This window comes from Durio zibethinus, chromosome 18 (assembly GCF_047325235.1).
Source record: "Durio zibethinus cultivar Kanyao isolate XHJ-2024 chromosome 18, ASM4732523v1, whole genome shotgun sequence".
Lineage (NCBI taxonomy): Eukaryota > Viridiplantae > Streptophyta > Magnoliopsida > Malvales > Malvaceae > Durio > Durio zibethinus.
Window position 1 is genome coordinate 3,199,239 of NC_143179.1, and position 16,793 is coordinate 3,216,031.

Below are 16,793 nucleotides of genomic sequence, written 5' to 3' on the forward strand. Positions count from 1 at the left end.
TTTGTGGTGCGGACTAAGAATAGTGACAGGGATGTTTGGTTTGGTTGTGCAGTGATATTTGCAGCCAGACAACATGATATTTCCTTTTGTCCAATTGGATTTGGGTCCAATTTACAGTGTTTTTGGAAGCAAATAATTGTGATGAGTAGGAGGGCATGGTGCTTGAGATCTTCTCCATTATTTTTTTTTTTTTGTTCATCACTTTCCAACTAACTCTTGGTCATTGTTTACATGTACGAAGTTGACATCTAATTAATAGTAAAGGGTGATTAAAATTATATTGAAAAGTACTGAATTGAACAAACATAAAATGGAGTTGAGTTTGGAGAGGGCAACGCATCTTAGATTCTCGGGGTGGACGTTTGCAGTAGTCCTTCAACTGCTCTTGTTATTAAAAAAAAAAAAAAAAAAACTTTTGTATTTCTTTGTGACAAATTTGAAAAGGTTCGATAGGGCAACATAAGCTTCATATCTTATATTTCAAGTATGTAAAGAGACAGTAATTTCTATACTAAATGTAAGTTATTTGGTTGAAAGATTTTTTTTTCTAAGTTTAACAAAAATAAACTTGAGTTTTAAGTTTAAGTAGATTTGATAATTTTAAGTATAACACGATACAAAAATGATTTAAAAAATATAAAAATAATACAATTTAAAATTTTAATAAAAATTATATATAAATTTAATAAAAATCAAAATATATATTATATTTGACAAGTTAACATAACATAACATAATAAATTTTATATTTTATACATATTAAATATAAAATATAAATATACAAATTATCTCATATATTTTTGTTTGAAAATGTTAAGTCTAAAGTAATAAACACAACACAAAAGTAATATATCGTAATAAACTTACAGTAATAAATAATAATCAATAATCAATAATACAAACAAAATAAAACATATCAAGATTTACATAAAAAAAATTTTAGTAAAAAAGAAAAAACCATAAACCTCCAAAAAAAATCTACTATCAAATAATAGATATACAAAAAATTTTTTTAGTTAAAACTAGAGCTAATCAATAACTAAAGAGACAATTAAAAAAATTTCATCAAATGAATAATTTAATAAATACACCATGAATTTATTCTTAAAGAGTTTTAAACATAATCTTCACCGTTTAAAATATAAAACTTTAAATTATAAATTTATTAATAAAATTTTAACTCAATCGAATCAAAAATTAATTTTCGTTCAACTAACTTTCTTTTTTTTTTTCTATTTTTTCTTACTTTTCTTCTTTCTCTTGGTTTCAGTAACATTTTTTGTTTTTCTATTATACAACCTCTCTTTTATTGTTTAAGGTTTTATATAAATGTGACTCTTTTACGTCAAAAACATTAAAAAAAAAAAAAAAAAAAGCCTTGAAGCTTTGGTGAAAACCAATGGATTTGAACCCCCCTCTTCCTAACACAAGGGATTTGCCCTCAGAGTCATGGTTGCGTAGGGTCATGGTATTGGTATCATAGAATAGAGACAAAACACAGTCAAACTAGACTATGAAGCAACTAACTACTAGATAGCCTTCGGTTGATTGATAAAAAATAATAATAATAATAAAATAGCAGCCACACAGAACTGAGGTTGTAGATGACCAGATCAAATTGGAAGACAAAGCTTTTGAGCAATTTCCTCACAGAATTCGTTCCTAATACTTGCAAATTTATTTTCTTCTTGTCCAGTTGAGTTTGTGAATAAGATGAAAACTTTCCCCTTCCTATTACTATAATGCCCAAAGTTGAAAACCCCAATGCAATTGCCAGTTGTTGTGACATCAATGGCTACTGCATTGCTACCTGTTACGACATTAATGGTTTCCTTTCAGGTTCAATTAATATTCCTTCGTTCCTACGTACCACAACTTCTGTCTGCCCGTCTGAGCTACAAGATTAATACAACTTGTGGAATTTTAAGTCTGTGTTAGCTACTTGGCTATAACTCCCGCAAGCCCAAAGAGTAATGAAAAGTAAACACCTTTATTTTCCTCCTTCATTCCCATTTGTTCAACGGTGCTAGTTCTGATGTGATGGGGATGGCAAATCAAACGGCACCTCCAACCAAGGCATTTGTACCCATTGCCAATTGCAACAATTCTCTACCAAGGAGAACCAAATTCCAATTCAATTTTTGTGTACTCAATGCATAATAAAGTTTTTTAAGATATCGATTATAAATTTTTATTTAATTATTTTAGATGAAAAACTTCACTAATTTGATTTATAGAACTTTGCCTAAATCCTACCGTCAGTGGAGTGCTTAATGTCCCATTCTTCTTGACCGGAAGGGGAAGCTTTGCCTCATTTCAATAATTTTAGCTCTCAAAATTATATCTCAATTCTCAAATATTTATTTTTAATGTGATTTATATTTAATGTATTGTAAGTGTATAATATTATATATCATTAGGGTATTATAGGTTATCGTATTATTATTTTGTTTTAGTATAATTAAATTTTTAAAATTTTAAAATATTTATTTTTTAAAATTTAAAATTTTAAAATTTTTAATAATTACATGATAATTTATGATGTATTAGCAGTGTATAACGACATGATTTAACAAGTTATTAATTATTGGTAATTTATGTGATAATACAAAATGATGTAATTTAAAATTTTAATAAAAATTATATATAAATTTAAAAAATTAAGAAAATATATTACATGTTTGAAATATCAAAATAAATTATAATATACTAACTTTTATATTTTATACATATTTAATATAAAATCAACCCAACATAAATACTTAAAACGTTTTGGATATGGTCTTGATCTCGGTGGAACAAAGCATTTTGCATTGAATTTCACTCAACACACTGGACTCATCACATGCGGAACTTGTGGGAACTTGAAGAGAAAAAAAAATGGTAAAAAAACTGGTAACTTTCTTCCAAGTACGTATACGCAAATGCAATTGAAACAAAATAGTTTAAAAAATGCGGACCATTTATAAGCAATATAAATTATATAATTTTTTAATCGGATTAATGTACTTTATATAACCTTAGATGAAGAGTAGATGGGAACGTGTTGCAAAATATTTGAGCAACTCTTCCTCGTTTGACCTTCAAATTGTGTTTGAACTTCTATATAAGGAAGTTGAATACAAGAAGCAGAGGAAGCAGTAGAGGAAATCAACGAGGTAAAAAGGAGAAAAGAAGCTGCTTTGAGCGAAACATCAATGGATCGCGAAAAGCCAACAGTTTGTGTTCTTGATGCCTCAGGCTATGTAGGATTTTGGATTCTCAAAGCACTTTTGAGTAGAGGTTACACAGTTCATGCAGCTCTTCAGAAAAGGGGTAATTGTTTTTTCTTCTTCTTCTTCTTAGGGATTTGTCTTTTTTTTTTCTTTTTGTTATTGAATTTTTTCTATTTTGGGTTACTTGTTGCAGGATCAGAGACAGAGATAGAGAAGGAAATTAAGGAAATGGAAAGAGTGGAGGAGAGATTAACAGTTTTTACTGTGGATATCCTGGTTTACCAAAGCATTCTTGTTGCTTTGAAGGGTTGCTCTGCTTTGTTCTGTTGTATAGATAGTACAGATGGTTATGATGTAAAGTCAAAACTGTTAAAAAATTCCCATATCTTGTTCTTGTTCTCCTTCCTCTCCTCTGGAGTTAACTATAACATTTCCATGGTTTGGGGCAGGATATAATTGTGGATTTGGAAGTGAGGGGAGCTATCAATATAGTGGAGGCATGTGCACAAACAGATACCATTGAGAAGATTGTGTTCACTTCTTCCTTAGCTGCAGCCATTTGGAGAGAGAATATTTGTTCAGAGAAAGATGTAGATGAAAGGTGTTGGAGTGATCAACATTTCTGCCGGAAAATGAAGGTTTTCAACTTTTACATCTCTTTGCTTTCAACTACACAGTTGTCTTCATTTATTTTTCAGCTTTTGATATTAAATTAATCAAAGAAATTCATTCATCCATCTTTTTCCTACTGAATCGACAAGCTATCGCACGTAAATTTACTCAACTTTTTAGCTCTTCCTTTAATTTTCAGTTGTGGTACGCCCTAGCTAAAACACTATCCGAGCAGGCTGCTTGGGCTCTAGCCATGGATCGAATGCTTAACATGGTTTCTGTGAATGCTGGACTAGTTCTTGGCCCTGGCGTTGCACAACAAAACCCTCGGTCAACCATGTCATATCTCAAAGGTATGTTTACGCATATCAGCTAATTACTCCACCTGGAACAATACCATAATGTTTAGTCTGGAATTTGCATCTAATGTCATTGCAATCTGAAATAGGAGCTGCTCAAATGTTTGAAAATGGAGTTCTAGCTGTTGTTGATGTTAACTTTTTAGCTGACGTTCATATTCGAGCTTTCGAAGATTCGTCAACGATAGGAAGATACTTTTGCTTCAATCAGATAGTGAATACTGGGGAAGAATCTGTTAAACTTGCACAAAGCCTTAGCCCTTTGTTATCTTTACCACCCAAGTAAGTATTTATGTAAATCTGTTACTAGTGTCATCTTCAATGATTTGTTAGCCCTTTGTTATCTTTACCACCCAAGTAAGTATATATGTAATCTGTTACTAGTGTCATCTTCAATGATTTGAGCTAAACATATCATGATTCCTAAATGCAGTGATGAATGCCAAGGGAGTCATGAGGTCTATGCTGAGAAGTTGAGGACCAAGAAATTGAATAAGCTGGTTGAAGGCACTGCATAATTGTAAAACCAGGGTTTCTTTCTTTATATCGATTAATGTAAATTTGTAATATTCTTCTGTTAGAAAAGATAAATAAGGGAATAAAAATAATAAAAAAAAATTTTATTTTGAGGTGCGAAAATTTTTTTTTAAAGGCAATTATGCCTTTAGGATGTAACAAATCATCAAACCCTTCAATTAGAAGTAGTAAAAATGTTTATATTAAAATATATATTTATAATGAATGAATAAATATAACTTTACATTCAAATGGTTATGAATATTTATATAATCATTATTTATATGAATAATTATCTATTTATGTTCAAATAGTTATGATCACTTATTTTATAATAATTATTTCTGTTTAAACATAATTATTCAGAATATAAGTAAAATTAATACAAAAATTAAGTCTATTCATCAATAATTAACTATTTTTATTCAATATAGGATACATCATATTCTAAACTGCCAACAATTCTTCACTTTTTTGGAATGTTTGATGTTTAATTTTTAATCTTTCATACAAATAAATATTATAAATATAAGAAAATATTGTTTGATCTAAACATTCAATTAGGGTATATACTTTAGAATTATAACGAAATTGATAGTATCCACAAGTTAAACCTCAACTCCTAATGCTAAAATTGAAGATATAACATACATAATATTTACTTATTCTTCTGGCAAAGATTTATAACCGTTTTAGTACTATTATGGTCATATGCTTATCTTATTCATAAACATTTAAAAGAAAGATCCACTTCTTCTTATTAAAGCAACACTACTTTTATGTTTACATATGAATAGTTTCTATAAAATCTTTATTGCTTTAAATATTTAAATAATAAACTCCATTAAGAGTATAAAAATTCATCTTCCTCACACAATGGACTACACAAGTTTTGTAAAATTTAAATGGGTTTTATTAGTGATTAACAGATGCATAATAATAATTTATTTTTACTCATTAAACTTTATAATTAGAAGTTATTAATTCAAAGTTGGGTTCTTATTATTTGTGCCTAATAGTAGGGTTTAAACCGATTATACTTGCACTGTTATTAAGAAAATATCTTGGAATTCAATTTTTTTATGATAATTACCCTTACTTGAAATTGAATCTCTAATATAATCACTCACAGGCAAATATGTCCTAACTTTTCATTTTGCATGTTATTTATATGCTCTAGACATTATTGCCTCATTCTTATCATTTTAAGAAATAGTTGATATTGGTTGTGGCCATAACTCTAGACTCATAAATTTTAATCATTTTATTTTCATACTTTTATATATCTTTAATACAATTATACTTCTAGTAAAATTACATAAGCTCAATGAATAAACCAAATTATTTTAGTCTTTTTAAGATATTTAAAGACCCTTTTATGATTTTACTTTAATAAATTCTACTAAACTTATTAGTTTATATAATTTGCTCATAAAATTATACTAAAATCTTACAGCATTATGGTGGCAATTTTTTGTTTCTTTTTATTTTTATCACCCCTACCATATGCAAATATGTGTTCTTTTATTAAAAAATATCATATTCAATTATTAAGATATCATATATATTTAATCAAGTTCCTATTTTATTTATCTTTTCAATATTTTATGGATTTTTTTTTTAAGTAGGAAGCCTCCAAATCCACCCTTAGTGAAAGATAACTAGCAAATATTATATATCTTAATATTGTTTTTTTATAAAAATTTCAAAACTTCTATATTTCACTACAGCAAAATGGCGTATTAGCGGCAGTTTTGTAGTGACCTTTTACTTACAAACGCCGCTAGCTTCCGTGTTTTTACAAAACTTCAGGCGTTTATTATCCAAACGCCAATAAATATTTAAATAGTGACGTTGTTACTTATAAACACCACCAAAGACTTGATATTAGAGGCGCTTCTCGACTAAATCGCCTTGAATATTTTTTATTAAAAGTTTTGATGAATAGTTAAGACGTATTTTTGGCAGACAACGCCTTCAATAATCACGTCATAAAAAATTGTATGAGATTAAAGAAGGCACTGTCTATAAGAAACGCCATTAATATTTAGACCAAAAATTTTTCTAGGCTTATTAAATTTATTTTCTTCAAAAACTCAACCTATATTAAGCTTATCAAATTGCTAAGGTCATACGGATGTTTAATTACCATAAGATTGTTGGTTCGATCCGTCCTTAAGGCTTTTTTTGGGTTTAGGCACATATTATTTGTTATTGATTATTCTAGGCGTTTTCTTGGCATAAACGCCTTCACCAATTGCTTTAAAAAATTTATCATAGAATATTGAAGGCGTTTTTCATTGAGAGACGCCCTTAATAATCGATAGGAAAAATATAGGGTCGATTATTGAAGGCATTTTTGGTCGACCTCGCCTTCTATAATCCAATCAGTAATTTTTTTTTGGATTTTTAAATGCGATTTTATAATAAACGCCTCTAATATTCCATAGACAAAACTTGGATGGGATGGTTGAAGGTATTTTTTACTCAAAACGCCTTTTATAATCATAGGGATAATTTTTAATGGTCGGATTATTGAAGGTGGCTATGTCCCAAAACGCCTTCATAACTTTTTGTTAGGATTATTGAAGGCATTACCCGTAGGAAAACGCCATTCATAATCCATTTAATTTATTTTTAGTTCGTATTATTGAAGGTGTTTTTTGCCCAAAATGCCTTTAATATTCAAGATAATAATTTCTTAGGGAGATTATCGAAGGAGATTTCGGTAAAAAACGCCTTCAATGTTTTTTGTAAGGGTGAATGGAGGCGTTTTCTTGCTAAAAACACCTTCATTAATCACATAAAAAAAACATAATTGATATGTGAAGCCAATTGTACGTTTATGCCCAAAAAAACGTTTACTATCATTGTATATTTATGCCCAAAAAATATTTGGTTTATATATCTGATACTATGAATTATATTTTGGAATTTTCATAATGAACATTGTTGTATTCCAAAAACTTTATCACACATTCGAAATTAAAACTAATAACGTTGCCATATTACTATACTTTTCTGAAATAATCGTACTTAGTAATTTAATAATTACACATAGTGTATTCATATTAAGTATAACAATAATATCAAACCAATACCCCCAATGTACAAACTTAAAGTTTTCATTCAACATTGCATGTTAAAAATATTATAACAATTTGTTCCATATATATTTACAATCAACCAACAATGTCTAACCTAAAGGTTTATCAATATTGATAAATGACAATACATAATCACACCATTCTTTACGGATTTCATCTAGCTCCTCTTCTATGAAACCCTCTCACTAAAAAAAATCAGAAGAAATGTTAAGAAATAAGAACATAATGTACCATTTTATTTTTTTTGAATATATAACGAGTTTATAAAATTTATACTAATTTTAAACGGTGTGATCATAAAATCATGTAACACAATCTCCCGCATAAAATGAAGGACATAATATCCACATTCAGTATTATCGGGTTGACGAGGAACCTGAAAATCAAATTAAGTCGATTTAAAAAATAGTTATCTACACAAACTCAGCATTAAAAGAATAAATTTGACATTTACCAGTAATGATACCCATTTTGATTTCTTTATCTTCTTATTGAATGCAAATATTACCCTAAATTAAAAAGAAAAAAATTAGTGGAAACCTAAATAAAATTTACAACAAGAAGAAAGAGAACATATATAATATAATAAAGTACTGTAATATCTCTTTATAAAAGTTTCAATATCGGGGTTAGGCATCCTCGTTCGATTAATTGAATTAATAAGGTATGGCGTTAAGGATTTGATGTCAATCACAATAAGCACCCAATGACGACTACAAAATAATAACAATGATATGCTCAAAATAAGCATCAAATCATATAATGGAGCAGGTTAAAGTAATTGAGGTTTAAATATAGCTTACTGCGCATTATATGAGAGCAAATAATAATCAACTGGTCTTTTCATGCATTGGATCACATGATTAGCACAATACATGACTGTGCCACTCTGTTTACTAATGAAGTTAGGGTCAATGAATCGAAATCTATTTGTCAACTGTCTCCCTTTCAGCTCTCTATATAGGAAGCTACACGATAACAATCAACACTACTGGTTAGTATATATTACACCATAATACTAACTTACTACATATTGAATGTGCATATTTGTATTTATAAGCTTACCTCATATAGATAACGATTTCAGCAGCTGATAATTCATCCATTTCACAAAATTCTTTCACCTTATCCACACCAATGAAAGAAAATGATTGTTTATCAAATAAGTCTCCTTCAGCCTCAATGGATATAAAGTTTTTGTCGGTACAATTCTCCAGCGAATATTTTGTTAAGTCATTTATAGAAGCTTGGGCAAGGGTCAGACATTGAGGCTGAACATCCTCTTACAATATTAAACTTATCTATAAGTATTAAAACCAAATCAATCAATATAATAATCAAATTAATATTCAAATTATAATAAAAATCTTACTTCTTGAGAGGTAGCGAATGATGGGATCGCTTCCTTACTTGCATCAACAACTTCTCACACAGGGATGATGCTATCAGGCTAAGGTACTGGCATTATCTGCTGCATTGCTACCAATATGGACTCCAAAGCAATGAGTCTTTGCTATTGGTCATTGAGGCGTGGCTCCTGATCATTAATTTGTTGCTATTATTACGAAATTATTGCTTCATATTGTGCATTTCTCATTCGTGGAGTTTTTGGTTATTTACCAAAATACGTTGATGGCAAGATAAATTTACCAACCCCACGAACCTGACCAGGCCTTTCTTTAGTGCCTAATACTAAAGACAAATGATCTTCATCATACTGGGTTATCAGTTCACCAGATTTTCCTTTGGCAGCATAATCATCCTGAAAGATAATAATAAGTTGGGCTATTAGAATAAATCTACACAAGCTAGTATACACTCATGCATACAACCACATTGCTAATCATACATTATAACAAAAAAGTAGTTATACATATAATCTTTTTTGTCAGTTCCTTGGTTGCTTCATCTGTGAAAGATTTATCTTTCTATAGATGTCCTTGTTTCCAGACATCCCATCTGAAAACTTTTGTGTTTGAGCTCACTAATTCCTATTAAATTACTGTAATAAAAGAATCATAATGTATGAAATGAATGTTCATAAATATTCATTAATGAGTATAAAACAAGTATGCGAAAACATACAAGCTCATACTTCACAGTTGCATATACTTTTCTTACTATCCGATGGTGATATTGTTGTTTGGCTGAATGTCCCAATGTTGTTCTTTGATTTTCTACAAAATCAAGAAATTACGTCAATCACATATAAAAATTAAAGGCTATATTGTATAAAGACTTATAAACTTGGTTTAATTTGGTAATGGGTTTACGTATCGAGAAATCTTCTGAAAGTTGAGATTGAATAAAATTTGTCTAATTTTCCACACTTATGACATCTGTATATACCGTAGGTGGAACAACCAAAACATCACATTCACCAACCATCGGTAAAATATATTGAATTGTCAATCTGCTTTTAAAGTCTCTAAAAGCTTTTTTAGCAGATTGCAATACAATCTTTTTACACTCAATTGGGACATCGAACCATTCTTAAATAAGTTAACACAAATAGTATCAACACATTGAATTTCATTTAAATGATCATATAAAAAATTTCATAAAATAGTTGCATAAACATACCACAACAGGCTGCCATATCTCATCTTTTAGATCATTAGAAACTCATCACCAATTGGTGTACGTAATTCAAATCCTCCGACAAACGATGGCTCCAATATGAATAGCCATCTTGATAGCTCCTTCTGACATAGACTGCCCACTTTGATTAAAGTCAACATGAATTTTTATGTCAGTCAGTTTGATTTGTTTATTTAGGCCTCTTCTTTTTCTTTTTTGGCCTACACTTCTTTCTTTTACATGTTTATTAGAAGTAGAATGATGTTGTTCGGAGCTTATGTTACCTATAATATTGATTATAATTATATGAATTACACAATATGACCTTCTAAATTGATCATTGTACTTAATTTAATACAACCAATACCATATTGAGAACAAAAACATCATTTAGCATAATATTCAGCAATGTACTCATACACACCCTTCAGCAAACCATCATAAACACCATTCAGCCCTCATTCAAACCCATTCAACAAAACATTATCAGACAATAAGTTCAGCAAACCATTCAGCATGAAATATTATTCAAACCCCTAATATCATACAATATCATTCGGTAATACAATATCATTCAATAAGGTTTAGCAAACCACAATTGAGAGGGATGCATACTACATAGAAACAGCATACTTGCCAATATTAATGAAAATATATAAACGCATATGCCAATATTAAGAAACTAAAAAAATAAAAATTCTCTATTGACGACATAAATAATACAGTAAACTAAAAAAAAAAGATTTACCAACTTAAAACAGATGTTCGCAATGGTGATTTGTTAAAGGTCGAAGGTGAAGAATTGGAAAAAGAAAGCAATGGTCTGGTAGAAATGTGTTTAAGGGTTTGGTTTGTTTGGTAGAATAACGTAGCTTCTAATCGTTCTGTGTACCAAGATTCTACAACTTTCTATGTTCAAGGCAGGGAAATGAATATAAAATTAATTAATAAAGGCATTTCCATGGAACAACACCTTCAATAATCACTTGAAAATTTTATTGGAGATTATAAAAGGTGTTTCTTACCAAAAAAAAAAAAATACCTTTAATTATAAGCCTTTAAAATTGTCCACCCAACTTATTAAAGGTATTTTTTTATAGAAAAATACATTTTCTAAATCTTAAAAATTATAAAAGGCATTTTCAGAAAAAAATCACCTTCAATAAGTATGGATTTCTAAAGTTTGTAATAAATTATTGAATGCGGCTTATAAAAAGAAGCCTTTAATAATCCGAGAAAATTTTTTTGAAAAAATATTGAAGGCATTGTGATCTGAAATCGCCTTCAGTAATTATATACAAACTGTTATAAGAATTATTAAATGTGTCTATCTTAAATATACGTCTTCAATAACAGTGTTACAATTTGTGTGATGGTATATAGAAGGTATTTTATAGTAAAAGACGTCTTTACTAATTTTTAAAAATTTAGTGAAAAAATTTTGAATGCGTCTGTTATTAACAAACGCCTTCAGTAATTGAAAGCACATTTTCTAATAAATGCCTTCCATTACCATTGTGGTATATCGAAGGCGTTTTATAATAAAGACGTCTTTAATAATATTGGAAACTTTTATTAGAAAAATTATTAAAGGCGTTGTTTTCTGAAACCACCTTTAGTAATTATATACAAACTGTGAGAAAAATTATTAAAGGCATCTATCTTAAATATACGTCTTCAATAACAATGTTAAATTTGTGTGGTGGTATATAGAAGGTATTTTACAGTAGAAGATGCCTTTAATAATTCTCAAAATATTTAGTGAAAAAATTTTGAAGGCGTCTGTTATTAACAAACGACTTCAATAATTGAAGGCATTTTATAATAAATGCCTTCCATTACCATCGTGGTATATCGAAGGCATTTTATAATGAAAGACACCTTTAATAATTTGAAAAAATTTTATTAGAGAAATTATTGAAGGCGTTATTTTTTGAAATCGCCTTCAGTAATTATATACAAACTGTGAGAGGAATTATTAAATACGTCTATCTTAAATATACGCTTTCAATAACAATGTTACAATATGTGTAGTGGTATATAAAAGGTATTTTACAGTAAAAAACGCCTTTAATAATTCTCAAAATATTTAGTGAAAAAATTTTGAAGGCGTCTGTTTCTAACAAACACCTTCTGTGATGGATTACTAAGTTTAAAGTTATATTAAAGGTGCTTATTCAAATAAACGCCTTCCATTACCATCGTGGTATATTGAAGACATGTCATAATAAAGGACGTCTTCAATAATCAGCGAAAATTTTTTTAGTGAAATTATTAAAGGCGTTGTTTTTTGTAACCGCCTTCAGTAATTAACTATAAACTGTGATATGAATTATTAAAGGCATCTTTCTTGGATATACGCTTTCAATAATAGTGTTAAAATTTTTGTGGTGATATGTTCAATGCGCCTATAATATATTCAAAAAATATTTAAGAGGTAATTATTGTTGGCATTTTTTGTTAGTAAACGCCGTCCATAATCCTATCAAATAAAAATCTTCCCAAACTTAGTGCATCCAATCACCAACTTCAAGCTTCATCTTCATTATTATATCTTTCCAGATCAAGTACAATTTACTTTCCCTTTCCTTCCACTTTTAGTATTCGAGCATTATTTTTTAGAACTCTATTTTGACTATTAATAACTTATTGACATTAGCTTTTACTTCAATTGACTATTCTTTCAGCTCTTGCAATTCACGATTTTTTTTTTTGTGAAAAATTTTTTTTACAAAACCCACCTTATTTCACCTAATGTCAACCCTAATACTATATACTCTTAGGTACTGTCTATTTTAGCAGTAGAGTTTTAACAATCATAATATCTGGTAACTGATAAATTATTTCACACCAAGGAGTTATTATTTTGTGTAAGTATTGTTCTTGTTATTATCTTTTGTTTAAAACATAGTAAATTATGCAATTGTGTATGTTCGTTTTCATATTAATTATTTCTATACATTTGGTCTGATTATGTAGCAAATAATAAATGGATAAGAGTTGGATGCAAAAGTCTAGATTAAGTCAAAAGTACAAAGATAGAGTGAAAAATTTTTTTAATTTTGCATTTGAGAATACAAGTGAAGATAATATGATATTATGCCCATGTGTGAAATATGCTAATATCGAGTGGCAAATGCGTCAAGTTGTTTTGAGCATTTAATTTATATTGAATTTTTATCAGGATATGTTAATTGATATTTTCATGAGGACTCTGTACCGTAAAGTTCTTCCACACAATTCTTTCAATAACAAAGGCTCCACATCACCAACATGATCCATTTATAGCAGATGACATTGAAGACATGTTGCGAGATGCTTTTAACATTCATAACCAAAATTTTCGTAATTTTTCTCACGAAAATGAAGGATTTAATCAGTCAAATGTTGAAATGCATGAATTTGGTGAACCTAAGATAGGTGTACGTGACCAACAACCTAGAAGAAAAGCATCAAAGTTCTATAGGTTGCTTGAAGAGATGAATGAAGAACTTTTTGAAAGATCAAAGCATTCAAGGTTATCTTTTTATGTTCGTCTTTTTCACTTGAAATGCTTATGTGGATGGACAAAAAACTCTCTGATTTTATTATTACAGTTTATGAAAGAAATGTTTCCTTTCGTAAAAATCTCTGAATCTTATAAGAAATCAAAGAAGATGATCAAGGATTTAGGTCTCGGATATGAGAAAATTCATAGCTATCCCAATGATTGCATGTTGTATTGAGGGATAGAAAAAATAAAAAATCTTATCATTTGTGTGGTATTTCTCGTTGGGTCGATAAAAACCTCGATAAAAGGTTGAATGATGATGGTGATGAGGTATGTGTAAAAAAAAAGCTTGTTAAGATTTTACGCTATTTTTCATTAATACCAAGACTGCAACGACTCTACATGTCTTCCAAAACTATAGATTCAATGAGATGACATCATGAGAAACGAACAGATGATGGATCATTGAGGCATCCTGTAAATTCTTTGGCATGAAAGTCATTTCATTCTAGGTTTCCAAACTTTGCATTTGATTCTCGAAATGTTATGCTTGGACTGACATCTGATGGATTCAACTCATTCCAAATGATGAGTACTTCTTATAGTACTTAGCCAGTTGTATTAATTTCTTACAATTTATCACCTTGGATTGCTATGAAGCAACAGTCATTTATATTGTCTATGATAATTTTTGAAGAAAAAAGTTTGAGTAATGATATAAACATCTACTTACAACTTCTTATTAAAGAGTTAAAGCAATTATAAGAAAGAGTTGAGACCTATGATGCATCAAATACAGAGAACTTCAACATGCGTGCTATTTTATTACGGACTATCAACGATTTTCCTACTTATGTGAATTTATCTAGTTGGAGTATAAAAAGTCGTTATGCTTGTCCATATTGTGCTGCATAGACATGTTTGACGTGGTTACGTAACAGTAAAAAGTTTTGTTATATGAGACATCGTCGATGGTTAGATGATAATCATCGATTTAAATTTTAAAAACATCTCATTAATGAAACTGAAGAGTTGAAGAGATCGCCTTTACCCATTAATGGGTCTACTATCTTATCAAAGTTAAAAGATATCAATTTCACATATGAAAAAATGATTTCATCAAGAAAAAGAGTGAGAGACATCTTTAAAGGTGTCTAGCCTCGTATTATGCAAGTTGGTGATAGTCATACAGAAGTTGGTGATCTTGATGTTCAAAGTGATGAAGAGGACGATGAAGTAGATAACCCTAACGAGTATAAGTTGTGAAAAAAAAAAGTATATATTTTAAGTTACCTTATTGGAAATATAATTTATTATGTCATAACCTTGATTTGATGCACATAGAGAATAATGTTTACAAAAATTTTATCGGAAGAATTCTTAATACGAATAAAAGATCCAATGATGACTTAAAGAGTCGGCTTAACCTAGTTGATATGAGAATTCATCCAAACCTTCATCTGATGTTGCTATCTAATGGTAAATATCGATTGTCTGATGCTTGTTTTTGGATTTCTAAAGCCAAAAAAGATATGTTTTATAAGGTTTTAAAAAATATCAAAGTTTCGGATGGCTATGTGTCAAATATATCAAGATGTGTGAATATGAAGAAGCGAAAACTATTATCATTGAAGTCACATGATTATCACATTTTGATGCAAGACTTACTTCCAATTGCTTTACGCTCATCAATGTCAAAGCAAATGACTTCTATAGTAATTGAATTGAGTAACATATTTAAATCTCTATGTTAAAAATGTATGAATATGGAAGAGCTTGACAAAGTTCAAGATCGATTCGCGATTACTTTATGCCATTTAGAGAAGATCTTTCCTCCAAACTTCTTCACTATTATGATGCATTTGGTTATCCACCTTCCATATGAAGCAAAGGTCGATGGGTCGATTTATTATCGATGGATGTATCATATTGAAAGGTATTATTTGTTAATATATTGATCACATTTTTATTGATTATCAAGCCAATTTACTTAAAATAACATATGATTAATGTTTTTGGGGAGTTTAAAGTCTTATTATCGTAACAAATATTATCCGAAATGTTCTATTGCTGAATGATATTTAGCATAAGAGTGTATGACATTTTATTGTCGTTATTTGAAAGATGTTGAAACAAGATTTAATAGACCTTCGAGAAATGTTGAAATGTAGCATATAGACTCAGCTTACAATTATCTTTTTCAAAGTTTTAAACAACCCATAGACAAAGCTGAATTGGTGGAGTTAGATGATAAATCTTGGGCACAAGCACATTGATATGTTTTTTTTCATCATGACTCAATTGAATCGTTTCACACTTAAGTTGTTTAGCAAGCAAATTATACATTATAATAGGCATAATTTATTGTATTTTTTTGTGTTAATACTTTATCATGATGCTTTATAGTGAGTATATAAATAATTTGAGAGATCTTACACATTATCGACAATCAAACCCTCGAGAGGTTAATAAGTTGTTCGCTAAAAACTTTCATGAATGGTTAGGAACAACTGTAAGTAATGCCATACTTCTCATTATTTTTTATCTACATAGAATGCTTATGGTAAAAATAACATTAATAACATATATATATTTATTTCATTTTTATAGGTTTGGAGTGGAATGCTTGTTAGTGAAGAGGTGAAGTGTCTTTCACAAGGTTCAAACCGGATTGTGAAATGATACGAAGGTTTCACCATTAATGGATTTAGATTTCACACAAAATTTCGTGAGAGATTTAGAAGTAAACAAAATTCAGGAGTTATTGTGACTTCATCAATTACTAGCTATGCTAGTGCTAGGGACACAAACTCTTTAGAGAAAAATGTTGACTATTAGGGCATGATTAATGATATCATTGAGTTGGATTATTATGGCAACGAAAAAATTGTCTTATTTCGTGTGATTGGGTAGA

The 16,793-nt window shown here is 29.3% G+C and overlaps 1 protein-coding gene across 2 annotated transcripts; it reads left to right on the forward strand.

The window, feature by feature from the left end:
• The first annotated feature begins 3,045 nt into the window (after positions 1 to 3,045).
• Positions 3,046 to 4,815, forward strand: LOC149513611 (cinnamoyl-CoA reductase-like SNL6). 2 transcript variants are annotated; one of them, XM_089746797.1, is made up of 6 exons: positions 3,046 to 3,315; positions 3,409 to 3,569; positions 3,665 to 3,853; positions 4,027 to 4,180; positions 4,276 to 4,468; positions 4,620 to 4,815. In XM_089746797.1, the coding sequence occupies exons 1-6, from the start codon at positions 3,198 to 3,200 to the stop codon at positions 4,702 to 4,704; spliced, it is 900 nt and encodes a 299-aa protein (XP_089602923.1). In that variant the 5' UTR covers positions 3,046 to 3,197; the 3' UTR covers positions 4,705 to 4,815. The 2 variants fall into 2 exon arrangements, with proteins under 2 accessions (XP_089602923.1, XP_089602922.1); XM_089746796.1 differs by having other exon boundaries at positions 3,066 to 3,569.
• The last annotated feature ends 11,978 nt before the right edge of the window (positions 4,816 to 16,793 follow it).

Coding starts and splice junctions, on each gene's coding strand:
- LOC149513611 (XM_089746796.1), top strand. CDS start 3,198: ATGGATCGCGAAAAGCCAACAGTTTGTGTTCTTGATGCCTCAGGCTAT. Junction 3,570..3,664: donor ATAGTACAGATGGTTATGAT/GTAAAGTCAAAA, acceptor GGTTTGGGGCAG/GATATAATTGTGGATTTGGA. Junction 3,854..4,026: donor ATTTCTGCCGGAAAATGAAG/GTTTTCAACTTT, acceptor TTTAATTTTCAG/TTGTGGTACGCCCTAGCTAA.